Raw genomic sequence first — 14455 nt, 5'->3', positions numbered from 1 at the left:
ATTTCGAATTGGGTCCTGTCACTGGCATCTGAAAGAATCCTAATGGAAACATGGATCTGGTTCTCAAGGAACCTAGTGGTGAGGAATGGGAGATGGACAGATATTTACAATAATGTAGTAATACAGGTGTATGCAGGACCAAACAAGTGAGTGTCTAGAAGAGGAAGGGAATGACGTAACCTGGATCACCAGGAAGGTCATGCAAGAGATGTAGTGTTTGAGCCAGGTCTCCTGTGGGAGTAGAGTCTGCAGCTGGAGAAAGGCAAGAGTCTTAGAAAAACAGAATAGAGGCAAGAGGGAAATTTGGGTAAGGGGAAGCTGGATGTGCAATGATGTGGCACATTTAGCACATTCTATTCTGGAAACCAACCAATTTACTGAGTAGACCATTAGGTATTGCAAATTAAGGGTTTGGCCAGAGCTGTTATCCTGAAAGCCCTCAAATCCTTGTGAAGATGTTTGACTTCATTTGGTGGCAGATAGAGAACCACTGAACCATTCAGTGAGAGAAAGCAAAACACCTACCACAGGCCTGGCTCATGGGAGGAACCCAAGATATGGAGGCTCTGTATGTCCAAGGGTTTTTAGGAGATGGGCAACATTGTAAAGTGCACACTGTAAAGATTACTGTCCATTGGAAAGTAATGGGAAAGGAAAGCTATTGAGGGGGTGCGGGTAGAAGGTGAAGGCCTACACTAATCCATAGCAGCCTGGCGATGACAGAAAGGGACCGGGATGGTAAAGGTCTAGGAGACAGAACTGAAGGACTCAGGACCAATAGTATTCAGGGATTGAGGGTAAGCTGCAGGTCTCAGGGACCCCCAGGCTGCTGGCCTGGATGACAGATTAGATGGCAGTACCAGCATCTGAGCTGTGGGATATAGCAGAGTTAAGCTCATTTCCAGACCAGCAACAAGGGAAAAGATAATGACGTCAGGCTTTGACAAACGGAGGTGGGATGCCTGGAAGACAATTTTACGTGCATAGAAGTCCAGATGTTGAGAAGAGGGCTAGGTTGGTAATACAGATTTGGAAGTGACTGGCATACATCTCACTGTTTCTCAACCCTGGCAAAACATCCGCATCACCTAGGGAGCTCCCAAATATACTAAGACCTGGACCCCCAAATAGGATCTTCTTTACAGCTGACATTCCTAGCAAAAGGAGAGCAATAGTAGCAGCCCCCTTATTGCAGGATCAGCTGAGTCCTTGCATGTAGACACTGATTTAATTGGTTGGGGGAGGGCGCCCAGGCTGGGTGGGCATCAGGGAGTGCCCCCTGTGCAGCCACATAGGGCCCTGTGCTTCTGAAAGGCCTCATGCTTGTTTTAATTTTCTGCTAGCATCATCTTAAAGTCTTAATCATTTTTTAAAACAAGGGGCCCCACATAATTTTCAGCTGGGTCCTCCAAGCTATATAGGCCCTCTTGGGCCCAAGCACGGGTATTTTCAGACATTCCCCGGGTGATTCTAATGTGCAGCTGTGTTGAGAGTTCCTAGCACTGAGAGAGAACAGCTTAGCCCAGGTAACGTGGAGTGGGAAGTTTGGGGATGGAGCCCTTGGAAACATTCACAACTATGGGAGGAATGGAGGAAAGGGTTCATGCAGGAGAAGCAGAAAAATGATCAGAGAACTAGGGAGGCAGTGTGGGGGGCTGAGACCCCAAAGTTAAGACAAGGGAAGGTAATGAACACATTTAATATTGCTGAGAGGTAAAGGGCTTGGTGTCCAGGATATTTATGAGCTCGGCCAGTCCAGTTAGCCGATATGGGGTTAAAGGTGAAGAAGTAAAAACAGGGCAGTGGGGTTCCAAAGAGCTTGACTACAAAGGAAGGGGAAGAAAAGCAACTGAGGCTAAAGGAAGACAGTGATTGTTAAACCTTTTTTTTTTTAAGTCTGATGTTAATATTAGTGGGAGGAAAGCAATGAGGGGTGCGGGCATGAGGGTAAGTAATGGGAGAGTGACCAAGCAGATGTTGGACGAATGGGTTAAAAATTCTCCAAGTTCTTTGAGGATGGGCCATTCCTGACTCACGCCTACCCCCTTTATGTCTGCAAGAGGCCCTGGCACGTGACAGGTGCCCGGTACAGGTGTCCTCAAGGTGTGGTCGGCTGCCAGAATGGACTAGAAGGCAGCGGTAAGGAGAGGCTGGAACCAGCGTCGGTCATTTGTGAGGAGCGTGGGGGCAATTGAGGGCTTGGACAGGTAAAGGCAGTACCTCTGTTCTGCACCTTTTCCACCACTTTGCTGTGGGCGTCTTTTATCTGCTGCGGGTCGGTGATGTCCATCTGGAGCACAGAGAGGTGCTTGGAGCAGGTTCTGCGCAATTCCTCTGCTCCTGATCCCTTTTCATCCAGAACTCCCACAAATACTGTGAAGCCGAGTTCATCCAGATATTTGGACAGAGCATGGCCAAATCCGGAATCGCCACCTGCAAGGGGTTAAGGCAATACAAAGTGGGTTCAAACCCAAGTGGCAGGAGAAATTAATAAAGAAAACACTGCATACAGTGTATGATTTTCCAGGTTTTCTGGAGAGGGTGGGACTTGAGGAAGTTTTTTTTCCTGCTAAGTGGGAAAATGGGCAGAGAAGCCCAAACAGACATATTTCTCTGTATAAAAAGAAGAAAAGTAAGGTAGAATTTGGAATGGTGGCATAAGTAGAAGGAGAATTGCTGACGGAGGGATGGTCTAGAACTGGTTGGTGGCCAAAGACCTAAGGAGGAGGGAGAACGAAGACATCTACTGGAGATTTTTCTATTAATCTCTGTTGTGTCATATTTGATGTAACCTCCATCACTCCATAAAATCTTCAGTGAATCATTCATTACAAATCAATACTTTGGAGTTGGTTTGGGGTTTTAGAAATCTAACAAAATGTCGGGTCCTGCTTCAGAGTGGACACAAGTCAACACCAAAAGGCTTCCGAGTTCCTTCTAGGTTGTGAAAGGTGGTGGCTCATAGCTACCTGCATGTCTCATCTCCTCAGACCTTTCCCCCTCATGACGGCCTTCTCACAAACCATTGAGTAGATATCGACCCTAGAAGCTTGCAAGAGAAACCAGAAGAAAGCCCTAAATGTATTGCTTTGCGTAAATAAGTGGATGACATAATATGTAAAATATCTCTCAAAATTTGAGATGGGAGTTTACCCAACCCAGTCTGCAGGATATTATGGACCCTGGACAAGTCATTTTATGCCCACAAGTGCAGAAAATAGATACCTGAAATTCTGAATGAGGGCAACACGGACCTAAAAATCACCCATTGAGTCATAGCAGAATAAACACATAACAGTTAATATGTCCCTAGAGCTCTAAAGATGAGAAACCGTCTTCACATTGGCTGTGTCATGTGGTCTCTACCGTAAACCTTGAGGGGTCTCTCTTATCAGCAGTCAGGGGCTATAGCCAGGCATCTACCTGAGAAATGGAATATATAGGAAATCAGAGAGCACACTGACAATCAACTCAAGGATCAATACGTAAGTGATCAGAAAAGCCATCTGACTTCCAAGTTAGCAAGACCTGCCTGCAAGCTCAATGGAAGTATTACTGTCCCTAAGAGGAGGATGATTACCATCAGAAGGCAAAAGGACAAACTCAACACCAAAAAATCAAACAATCTGATTTAAAAATGAGCAGAGGCACTGAACAGACATTTTCCCAAAGAAGACATGTAGATGGCCAACAGACACAGGAGAAGATGCTCGCCATCACTCATCACCAGGGAAATGCAAGTCAAAACCACAATGAGATATCACCTTACATCAGTTAAAATGCCTAAAATCAAAATGACAAGAAATAGCAAGTGTTGGTGAGGATATGGAAGAAAAGGAACATGCATGCACTGTTGATGGGAATGCAAATTGGTGCAGCCACTGTGGAAACAATATAGAGGTTCCTCAAAAGATTAAAAATAGAAATGCCATAGATGCAATAACTCCACTATTGGGTATTTACCCAAAGAAAACAAAAGCACTAATTTGAAAAGATATACACATCCCTATGTTTATTGCAGCATCGTTTATAATGGCCAAGAAATGGAAGCAACCTGACTGTCCATTAATAGATGAATAGATAAGGAAAATATGTTACACACACACACACACACACACACACATGCAGAGGAATAATGACACAGCCATAAAAAAGAATGAGGTCATGCCATTTGAGACCACATGGATGGACCTAGAGGGTTCTATGCTAAGTGAAAGAAGTCAGACTAAGAAAGATCAAGACCAAATGGTTCCACTCATAACTAAAATCTAGAAAAACAAATGAGTAAACCAACAAAAAGCAGAATCAGACCTATAAATACAGAGACCAAACTGATGGTTGTCGACAGGGGGGTGGTTGGACAAAATGGGTGGTGCTGACTTCTAGTTAGGAAATTAATAAGTCATGGGGATAAAAGCACAGCATAAAGAATGCAGTTAGTGATATTTGTAACAGGACAAATGGGAGCTAAGCTTGTGGTGAACATGATATAACGTATAAACTTGGCATATCACTAACTTGTGCACTAAGGTAACATTGTGTGAACTATACTCAAATAATAAATAAATAAACAAATAAGACAAAAGGATAGAGAAACAGGCATTCACACGCACTGCTGATAAATGTAAAAGACTGAAATCTATGACCATTTTCAATGTGCATATCTTTTGCCCCAAAGAGTCTCACTATCTGTCCCAGAGAACAAACATATATTCAGAGACACATAAGCGATGTTCTTTACAGCACTGTATATGACAGCAAAAGAAGGGACTAACCTAAATGTCCATGAATAGGACAATGATGACATAAATTATGGTCCCTATAATGGAATATGACATAGCAATTTTAAAAAATGGGGTAGAACTATGTAAACTAGCATGGATATCGCTCCACGATATCTTGTTAAGCAAAATAAGTTACAGTATAGCACTCATTATATAGAATCCAACTTAGGCCCTCCCAAAAGGGAGGGAGCTAATTCTCTACGTGTCTGTGCATGGAAATGTAAAAGTTGCCCTTAGGAGGAGAGGCAGGATGGAGGGGGTCTGATTTATAATGTCTTCCATTTCGCTATAAGAAAGTACTTATTTTTCTTGTATAATTTCTCTTCTTTTATTTTTTTCAAGATTTATTTATTTTAGAGAGAGAGAGAGAGCAAGTGGGGGGGAGGGGCAGAGGGAGAGAGAGAATCCTGACACAGACTCCCTGTTCAGTGGGGAACCCAATGTGGGGCTTGATCCCAGAACCTGAGATCATGACCTGAGCTGAAATCAGGAGTCGGCCACTTAACCAACTGAGCCAGCCAGACATCCTTAATTTCTCTTCTTTTAAAGGTCATTCCCATTAGAACAGAGATCGGTTAGCCCCATAAGTGTTGAGAAAGATACAACAGAGAAGCCAATGTGGCTGGTGTGTGCGAACACTGCCCAAGAAAGAGTGTCAGCCTTGGCAAAAAGTATGGGCACTCCCGCTCCTCAGGTACCCCTATGATGAAATGAAAGCACCTAGTTACTATAATTGATTGCATTTAACTTTTTAAAAATTATAGTTGACACAATGTTACATTAGTTTCAGGTGTACGACATAGTGATTCCACATCTCTATACTTTCGGCTATGTTCACCACAAGTATGACCACCGTCTGTCCCCACATGGCACTATTACAGTACCACTGACTGCATTCCCCATGCAGTCCCTTTCATCTCCGTGACTCACTCATTCCATAAGTGGAAGCCTGTACCTCCCACTCCCCTTCCCCCATTGTGCCCAGCCCCCAGCCCCCAGCCCCCTCCCCTCTGGAAGCTGCCACTTTGTTCTCTGGATCTATTTCTGATTTTTTGTTTATTCGTTTGTTTTGTATTTTAGATTCCACATATAAGTAAACTCCGATGGTATTTGTCTTTCTCTGTCTGACTTATTTCACTTAGCATAATACCCTCTAGGTCCATCCACGTTGTTGCAAATGGCAAGCTCTTACTGGTTTTTATGGCTGCACAATACTCCAGCGTGTACACGTGGGGTGTGTGTGCGTGTGTGTGTGTGTGTTTGTACACCACATCTTTTTTATCCACCCATCTATCAATGGACGCTTGGGTTGCTTCCATGAGTTGGCTACTATAAATAATGCTGATTGCATTTAAATTTTGCTCCATCTCCTTCCTCCTTGTGTGTCCATGTGCATCTGTGCTTAGGAGACAGGCCCCTGTGTATGCACAGTTCACCACCTGGGCCTGGCCAGAGGAACAGACAGGCATTTGGGGCACATGTGCATCTGGGCCATGTGACAATCTCTGCCTTGGTGTAAATTAGCATATTAGAATTGTGGTTCTTCCAACATAAAATAATATAGGTGTATAACAGTTTCGTGAGCCCAGGGAATGTGGCTTTGCCCTGTACAAATAGGCCTACAGTTGGACAAATCCAACTTGAGTCTACAGTGGTGAGGCCAGATCCTGGACAATAGCAAGTTCGTGAGATAGTGGGTACAATGTGCGCAACCCTTTTCGGAAACCCCAGTGGCAGTGGTGATCTATAACGTCTTGCAAAATTATCCTCCAAGTGTCAACAGTCAAGATTACCTTTCCCATTTCACACATGGGAAACATGAAAAGGAGAGAGACCATGGTCCCAGAGATAGTCAGAGTGGACTTGGACTCTTTGCTAGAGCCTAAACCCAAGTCCACACCTCTTCATCATGCTGGACCAGGCACCTTCTCCTTTACATGTATAAGTAGAGACAGGAGGTATGGGGAAGCCAACTCCAGAATGGTCCTCTTGTGGACCCTCAAAGAAGGGTATGATTAACTTAAGAATAACTAACTTAGAACCAGATTGGAGTGAAGAGTGGATCAGGAGCTGGGTTATACAGCTTTGCTGGGTGAGGCCAGGCATTCATGGAGGGCCCCTCCCACTTGTAAAGTACCACACCCTTTGCTTTGCTTCCTGTTGGCACAGCTGGACATATTGGGGCATGAATTTTAAAGCTTCCAGTTCCCCTGACAGGTCTGTGTCCTATCAGGTGCTAGCACATTCCCTCTGCACAGAGAATCGTTCTGCAGGGCAGAGATGAAGGCTGTGGCCCTTGGTTCCATGCAGCACATAAACTCAGCCAGGGTATGTACAGACGAAGGTGAGAAAATGTTGTCCACCCAAATGTCTATCAATTGATGAATGAATAAACAAAAGGTGGTGTATTCATACAGTGATATATTATTCAGACATAGAAGGGAATAAAGTTGTGATACACACTCCAGCAATGGTGAATCTTGAAAACTTCATGCTAAGTGAGAGAAAAAAGAGATACATTGATCCTGACCCCATGTTCTCTGAGCAGAGAACAATCTGGAAGATATTTTTGAAGGTAGTACCTTTGACCAGCTTCGTGAATCCAGGACCTAACTCTCTCTGGAGAAATTTCCTAGGAAGAGCCTGGCATATAATAGATATGGACAAACCTCAGAGATACTGTGGGTTCAGTTCCAGACCACCACAATAATGCAAACCACAGTAAAGCGATCAAATGAATGTTTTGGTTTCCCAGTGCATATAAAAGTTATGTTTGTACTATACTGAAGTCTATTAAATATAAAAAAGCATTATGTCTAAAAAAATATGTACATGCCTTAATTCAAAAATAGCTTAATAGGGGCACCTGGCTGGTTCAGTCAGCAGAGCATGCGACTCTTGATCTCAGGGTTGTGAATTCAATCCCCACATTGGGTGTGGGGGCCTGCTTAAAATAAATTCATTCATTTAAAAAATGTTTTTTTGATAGAGAATGATAACCATCATCTGGGCTTTCAGCAAGTCGTGATCTTTTTGTTGTTGGAGGGTCTTACCTTGAAGCTGACGGCTGCTGACCAAGCAGGGTGATGGTTGCTGTGGCAATTTCTTAAAATAAGGTAACAATAAAGCTTGCCACATCGATTGACTCTTCCTTTTGAGAACAATTTCTCTGTTTCACATGATGTTACTTAATAGCCTTTTACTCACAGTAGAACTTCTTTCAAAATTGGAATCAACCCTCTCCAACCCTGCTGCTGTTTTATCAACTCAGTTTATGTCCTGTTCTAAATCCGCTGTTGTCATTTCAGCGATCTTCACAACGTCTTCACCCAGAGTGGAAACCATTTTCACAAGAAACCGCTTTCTTTGCTCATCCATAAGAAGCAACTCCCCCACCCCTTGAGAGTTTTATTGTGAGATCCCAGCAATGCGGTCCCATCTTCAGGCTCCACTTCTCGTTCTGGTTCTTCTGCTCTTTCCACCACATCTGCAGTGACCTTCTCCCCTGAAGTCTTGAACCCCTCAAAGTCATGCATAAGGGTTGGAATCAACTTCTTCCAAACTGCTGTTAATGTTGATATTTTGATGTCTTCCCATGAATCATGAATGTTCTAAATGGCATCTAGAATGGTGAATCCTTTCTGGAAGGTTTTCAATGGACTTTGCCCAGATCCAACAGAGGAATCACTACTTGTGGGGAATCTTTAGCCTTACAAAATGTATTTCTTAAATAATAAGACATGAAAGTCCAAATTAATTCTTGATCCATGGGAGGCAGAATGGATGTTGTGTTAGCAACCATGAAAACAATATTAATATCATTGTCCATCTCCATCAGGGCTCTTGGGTGACCAGGTGTGTTGTCAACAAGCAAAAGTTCTTTTGAAAAGAAAACTTTTTTTTCCTGAGCAATAAGTCTCAACAATGGGCTTAAAGTATTCAGTAAACCATGTTGTAAAGAGATGTGCTATCATCCATGCTTTCTTGTCCCATTTATAGATCACCGGCAGGGTAGATGTAGCATAATTCTGAAGGGCTCAAAGATTTTCAGAATGGTAAATGAGCACTGGTTTCAATTTCAAGTGACCAGCTGCATTAGCCCCTAATAAGAGAGTCAGCCTGTTCTTTGCAGCTTTGAAGCCAGGCATTGACTTCTCCTCTCTAGCTATGCCAGTCCAACTGTTGAGCGAAACTCTGTGTCCAGTGCAGCTGCCTTCCTCGTCTCAGCTCGATCTCTGGAGAACTTGCTGCAGCTTCTACGCCAGTGCTTGCTGCTTTACTGTGCACTTTTAGGTTGTAAAGCCTGCTTCTTTCCTGAAACCTCCTGAACCAACCCCTGCTAGCTTCAGACTTTTCTTCTGTAGCTCCCCCACCTCTCATCCCTCACAGAATTGAAGAGAGTTAGGACTTTGCTCTGGATTAGGCTTTGGCTTAAGTGAATGTTGTGATTCGTTTGACCTTCTATCCAGATCACTGAAACTTTGTCCACATCAGCACTAAGGCTGTTTCACTTTCTTAATATTTGTGTGTTCACTAGAGTAGCATTTTTAATTTCCTTTAAGAACCTTCCCTTTGCACTCATAATTTGGTTAACTTGTGCAAGAGGCTTGGCTCCAGCCTATCTCAGCTTTCAACGTGCCTTTCTCACTGAGCTTAATTCCTTCTAGGTTTTGACTTAAAGTAAGAGATGGGGGACTCTTCCTTTCACTTGAACACTGAGAGGCCATGGTCTAATTTCAATGCTGTTGAGTCTCAGTGAATAGGGAGGCCCAAGGACAGGGGGAGAAATGGGGGAACAGATATTTAATGGAGCAGTCAGGACACACACACCCTTTATCAATTAAGTTTGCCGTCTTATATGAGTACACTTTGTGGCACCCCAAAACAATTACAATAGTAACATCAAAGATCACAGATCACCATAATAGATAAAATAGTAATGAAAATGTTTGCAATATTGTGCGAATTACCAAAATGGGACGCACAGACATGAAGTGAGCAGACGCTGTTAGAAAAATGGGGCCAATAGACTTGCTTGATGCCGGGTTGCCACACATCTTCAATTTGTAAAAATCGCATTATCTGCAAAGCACACTGAAGCCAAGAACACTAAAAGGAGGTGTGTCTGTACTGGATGCAAACTGAGTGATGACACATTGATCTCTGCCAGGCCCTGTGATCCTGGAAACGGCAGACAGAAATGCCCCTACTCTTTGTGTTTTGGGAAACACCTTAGTGCAAAGAAGTCACCTTCCCCATGTGACTTAGATAAGACTCGTGGACGACCTCCTCATTTACCAAGGATAAGACCAGACCGGAGCCCTCCTAACTTCCATTCATTGCTTCATAAACGACTAGCCGAGCTGCCTGGTGCCAACGAATCATTGGAACAAAATACTTGTTAATTAAACTTCCGTACAGATTTTCTCCTTTCCCCAGGTCCTGGCCAACCCTCAGCCTGAGCCAGCACAAAGCCCCTCCTGAGAACAGGGAGAACATTCTCTCCTCTGCTGTCTGGTCATGGCACTCTTATCCATTCCAATTCCTCTAACCTGGTTCTGTGGGGACAGGTTTACTCCCCCCTATGAAAGCAACATTCTTTCTTCGTCTAACTGTTGAGATACTCGCAGACCTATAGTCAGAGTGTTCCCCATACTGGAATAATTCCATCCCCCCACAATAACCCTTTCAAATAAGGTCTCTCCTTACTAAATCTGTATTTATTTTTATTCGATAGTGAATTAATAAAGCCGAAGTTCATAGGAGGCCACCTGCTTGTCCTTACCTGTAAGGAAGCATAGCATAGAGACCCTGTGGTGAGCCTGGGTCCCACCATCCCTACCTGTGCAACCCTGGTCAGTTTATTTAGCCTCTCTGTGTCTCAGCTTCCTCATCTATAAAATGGGCTTAATAATGGTACCTCTATCAGTTAATATTTGTGATGTTCATAGCAGTGCCTGTTCCCGGTAATTATTATATAGATTTTTTTTTTAAATAAAACTGTCATCCTTCCTGATTTTCAGGTCTTTACATGCACATATTGGTAGATGGGGAATTTGTGTCTAGTGAGAATCAACTAAACATCTCAGTTAAGACCCAGGCTGCCTTCATCTGCCTCTTTTAGGTATGAGCCTTCAGGAATGTTCCATGGAGTTGTGTGGATCCTTCGCTTATCTGTATGGGAAGTGGGGTTGTGACAGTACCTCCCTCCCAGGCTGATGTTGCGAGGTAACACACAGAGGATGTCTTACACAAGATCCAGCACATTGTAAGTGGCTGTTATCAGTAGTGTGCCTCTAACCCAGACTTCCTCTGTGATTTACAGTGTTAACGATCAGGCTGTCTTAGCCCTGCTGTGTTAAGGGTGTGGGCCTGTGCGGGTATCAGAGGGCCCTGGGAAAGAGCTGTTCCCTGTTGAGACAGGATAACCATTCTGTACTCTGGAATCCCAAAGACAAGGCTGGGGCCTTCCATGTTTACCAAGTTCCAGCCGGCCTTCCACATACTAACTCATTAAATCCTCCCAACCACTTTGAGAGGGAAGTCCTTTTACTGTCACCAATTCCAGAGCAGGAAAGGGAGACACAAGAGGGTGAAGTCATTCAGCTGGGACATGGCAGAATTCGGTTGGAACCTAGGCAGGGCTCAGAATATAAACATCTGGGATGTTGTCTCATAGTGGTATGTCACTTCAAATAGTGGAATGCACAAACGCAAACTGAAAATCTGCTATGTATGTTTAGAAGACATGGTCTGAATATGCATTTTGCTTGCACAGGGTATTTTGTAGAAATCTAAATTCACATTTAGAATCAGGTGATTTCACCTGGGAATCCAGGTCAGTGGTTTCTCTGGATTAACCAGGAGATGGGCCAACTCCAGGCCTGCATATCTTACAAGGAGCCCAAGAGTTGAAGGCGAGGATCCCGATGGTTGCTCCCTTCCATGGGCCATACTCTCAGAACAGGGCTCCATGCTGGGCACGGGACCACTGCCAGCATTCCTCACTAATGATACCGGCCCCACCCCTGTAGCCTTTTGAGCCCACGGTTAGTGTGCTTTGTCCCACTTACAAAGATCATCTGGGTCAAGAGCTGTTTATCTTGAAACCTGCAGAAAACTGAGGAGGAAAGGACTTTCCTCTCCCTTGTTTAAGACTTAAGCAATCCATCAGATTGCCACTCTCATGTTGACACTGCCTGTTCCCTATAAAATAGATCAGGGTATGATAAAATGGTAGATAAATAAAATAAGACTCTAGTGCACTTGAGACTTTCCTGAGGGCCATTAAGGCTCAGCTCCAAATCCAAGAAGAGCAAATACTTGACAATTGTACCACCAACACTCACCTCCTGCGCCTGTTGCATTCGCTAAGGGTGATAACTGTTGGGTGGTGAGGCCTTGGGAAAAGTCAATTTTTTAATGGAAATCAATGCATTTTTCCTGGAACATAACCTTTATGAATGAATACTATTGTTATTCCTATCTTAAGATTGGCAACTGAGATGCCAAAAAGTTACACAGCTGGGATATGCCAGAGTTGACTGTCTGTCTGTCTTTTTTTTTTTTTTTTTAGATTTTATTTATTTATTTGCGAGAGAGAGTGTGTGTGAGAATGAGAGAGCAAGCACAAGCAGAGGGAAGGGGGAGAGGGAGAAGAAGACTCCCCACTGAGCAAGGAGTCTGACATGGGGCTCAATCCCAGGACTCTGGGATCATGACCTGAGCCAAAGGCAGACACCCAACCACCTGGGCCACTCAGGCGTGCCCAGAATTGTCTTTTGAACCAAGATTTGCTCTTTCTAAAGCCATGTTCTTTTACTGCTATGAGTTGTTGTCTCCTTGAGCACCTTGGGTAGGATGGGTGGGGGGAGGAGAATGCACAAAGTGGGGACACCAATGATGAGAGCTGTCTGCCAGAGAACAGTCCCCATCACTGGTGCCAGTTCCCTTCACAGAGGACAGACTTCTGTCGTCTTGCAACAGCACAAACTCCTGAGAGCTGCTCTTCCAGAAGGGAAAATGCAATGCTTTGTTCTCAGTGGTGTATGAGGGAACAGCTCCTGGCCTGGCCACAAAATAAGCAACCAGTCAAACTCTGCTGTGTTTGAACAAGAGGTTGTATTCCCAGACTACAGTCCAGTCCCGATGCCTCTCCTGAACTTTACCTGCTGCCACCCCCAGTCTGTCACTGATTGCTTCACCTTCTGGAATTCCTCATTCTCCTAACTGGCAACCCCCTCCTTGCAGTTACCCAGCACCGATGTCTTCTCTTCTGATCCCCACCTCCATTCAGTACCCTTGCCTTCCATCCTAAGATGTTGACAACTGTCTCCGTATCTCCTTTTCTGCAACTCATGACAAAAACAGCCAGGTCAACTCAGCTCAGCCCACCATCAGATTGCTACCAAGTTGGGGATATGCTTTCCCAGGTGCGGCTGAAGATGACATCACAATTGTCCAAAATTTCATATTATATCTGTTGAGATTATACCAGTTAAGAAACAACGGACATGACTCTCCATACTGACGTCCCTGAGACTGATGCTGGTGGGAATGTGCAGTCAGCTGAAATGATCAGAATTTCAGAAATCCTTGGCCAGGACCAGAAGTTATTAGAAAGAGGGAACTGAAGTATCCAGATTAGGGTGGGAAGACTCCCTGTTGGCAGTACTAGGAGACTGGGCCAAGACTTCTCGGTCCCATTTCCTCTAAGGGTGTCTTTGCAGATGTTTGGAGAGTAGTTTTTTTTTTTTAATCCCTATTTCATGCCCACCTTCACACGAAGACAGAAAATAGGAAGAAGACTATCCAACAGTTGGTATCCATGACCATAAAAAAAGGTGGTGCCCTAGCTGTCCCCAAATGCCATTTTTACATGTCTTCCTGTCTCTCTACATATTTACTCATTTGCGCATACGTCATTCATTCAGAGATCATTGTGTTAGGTCCTAGAAATACCACCACAAAAGGGAGACATATCCTCACCTTCATGGAGCTTGCTACCTAGGAGACAGAGCTTCTCAATCCCGACTCCCACTGGAATTTCTGGGACACTCTAAAAAAATGTCAGTGCCCAGGCCCTGTGTGCAGACAGTGTTGTTTAATTAGTCTGGGATGGGGCCAAGGACTGGCAACAGTTTCTAAAGCTCTCTAGGTGATTCCAGTGTGCAGTCAAGGTTGAGAAACACTGATCTGAGGCAGGCAACTGATGGCGACTTTGCACCCCTGGATATTGGGCAATATTTGGAGGCATTTTTGTTTGTCACAACTCTGAGGTTGTTATCAGCATCCAGTGGGTAGATGGTAGAGATGCTGCTTGACATACTAGGTAGCGCACAGGGCAGTCAGTCCCCACCATAAAGAATCATCCTGCCCCAAATGGCAGTAGTGCCAAGGCTGAGATATGCTGACCTAGGAGGAAGACAGACCTTAGATAAATCATTACAATACAGAGTGGTAAATGTTAAACATAGAAAGTTCTAGAAACTATGGCCATAGCTTATATTTACAGGGAACTCCAAGTCCCTTCTTTAGTAAACACTCCATCAGAGAAGAATACAGGCAGGAAAGAGAAGGAACAAGGTCACCTCGATCAGGCAGGGACTCTCTTGTGCTGTCCAGTTCCCTATTCTATGCCCTGTGCCTACAGCAGTGCTGGGCACTCCGTA

General features: G+C 44.2%; 1 protein-coding gene and 1 pseudogene across 1 annotated transcript in view; both read right to left on the bottom strand.

Annotated features, from left to right (window-relative positions):
* Positions 1 to 14455, bottom strand: part of HSD17B2 (hydroxysteroid 17-beta dehydrogenase 2) — a 76246-nt gene that overhangs the window by 30668 nt on the left and 31123 nt on the right. The window contains exon 2 of the mRNA XM_002917727.4: positions 2221 to 2433. Coding sequence (XP_002917773.2) covers positions 2221 to 2433 — 213 coding nt within the window. The remainder of the gene's footprint in view (positions 1 to 2220; positions 2434 to 14455) is intronic.
* On the bottom strand, positions 7752 to 9511 carry LOC117795111 (annotated as a pseudogene).

The sequence above is a fragment of the Ailuropoda melanoleuca genome, chromosome 12, assembly GCF_002007445.2.
Source record: "Ailuropoda melanoleuca isolate Jingjing chromosome 12, ASM200744v2, whole genome shotgun sequence".
NCBI classification, from domain to species: domain Eukaryota; kingdom Metazoa; phylum Chordata; class Mammalia; order Carnivora; family Ursidae; genus Ailuropoda; species Ailuropoda melanoleuca.
This window is presented reverse-complemented; position numbering and strand designations above follow the sequence as displayed.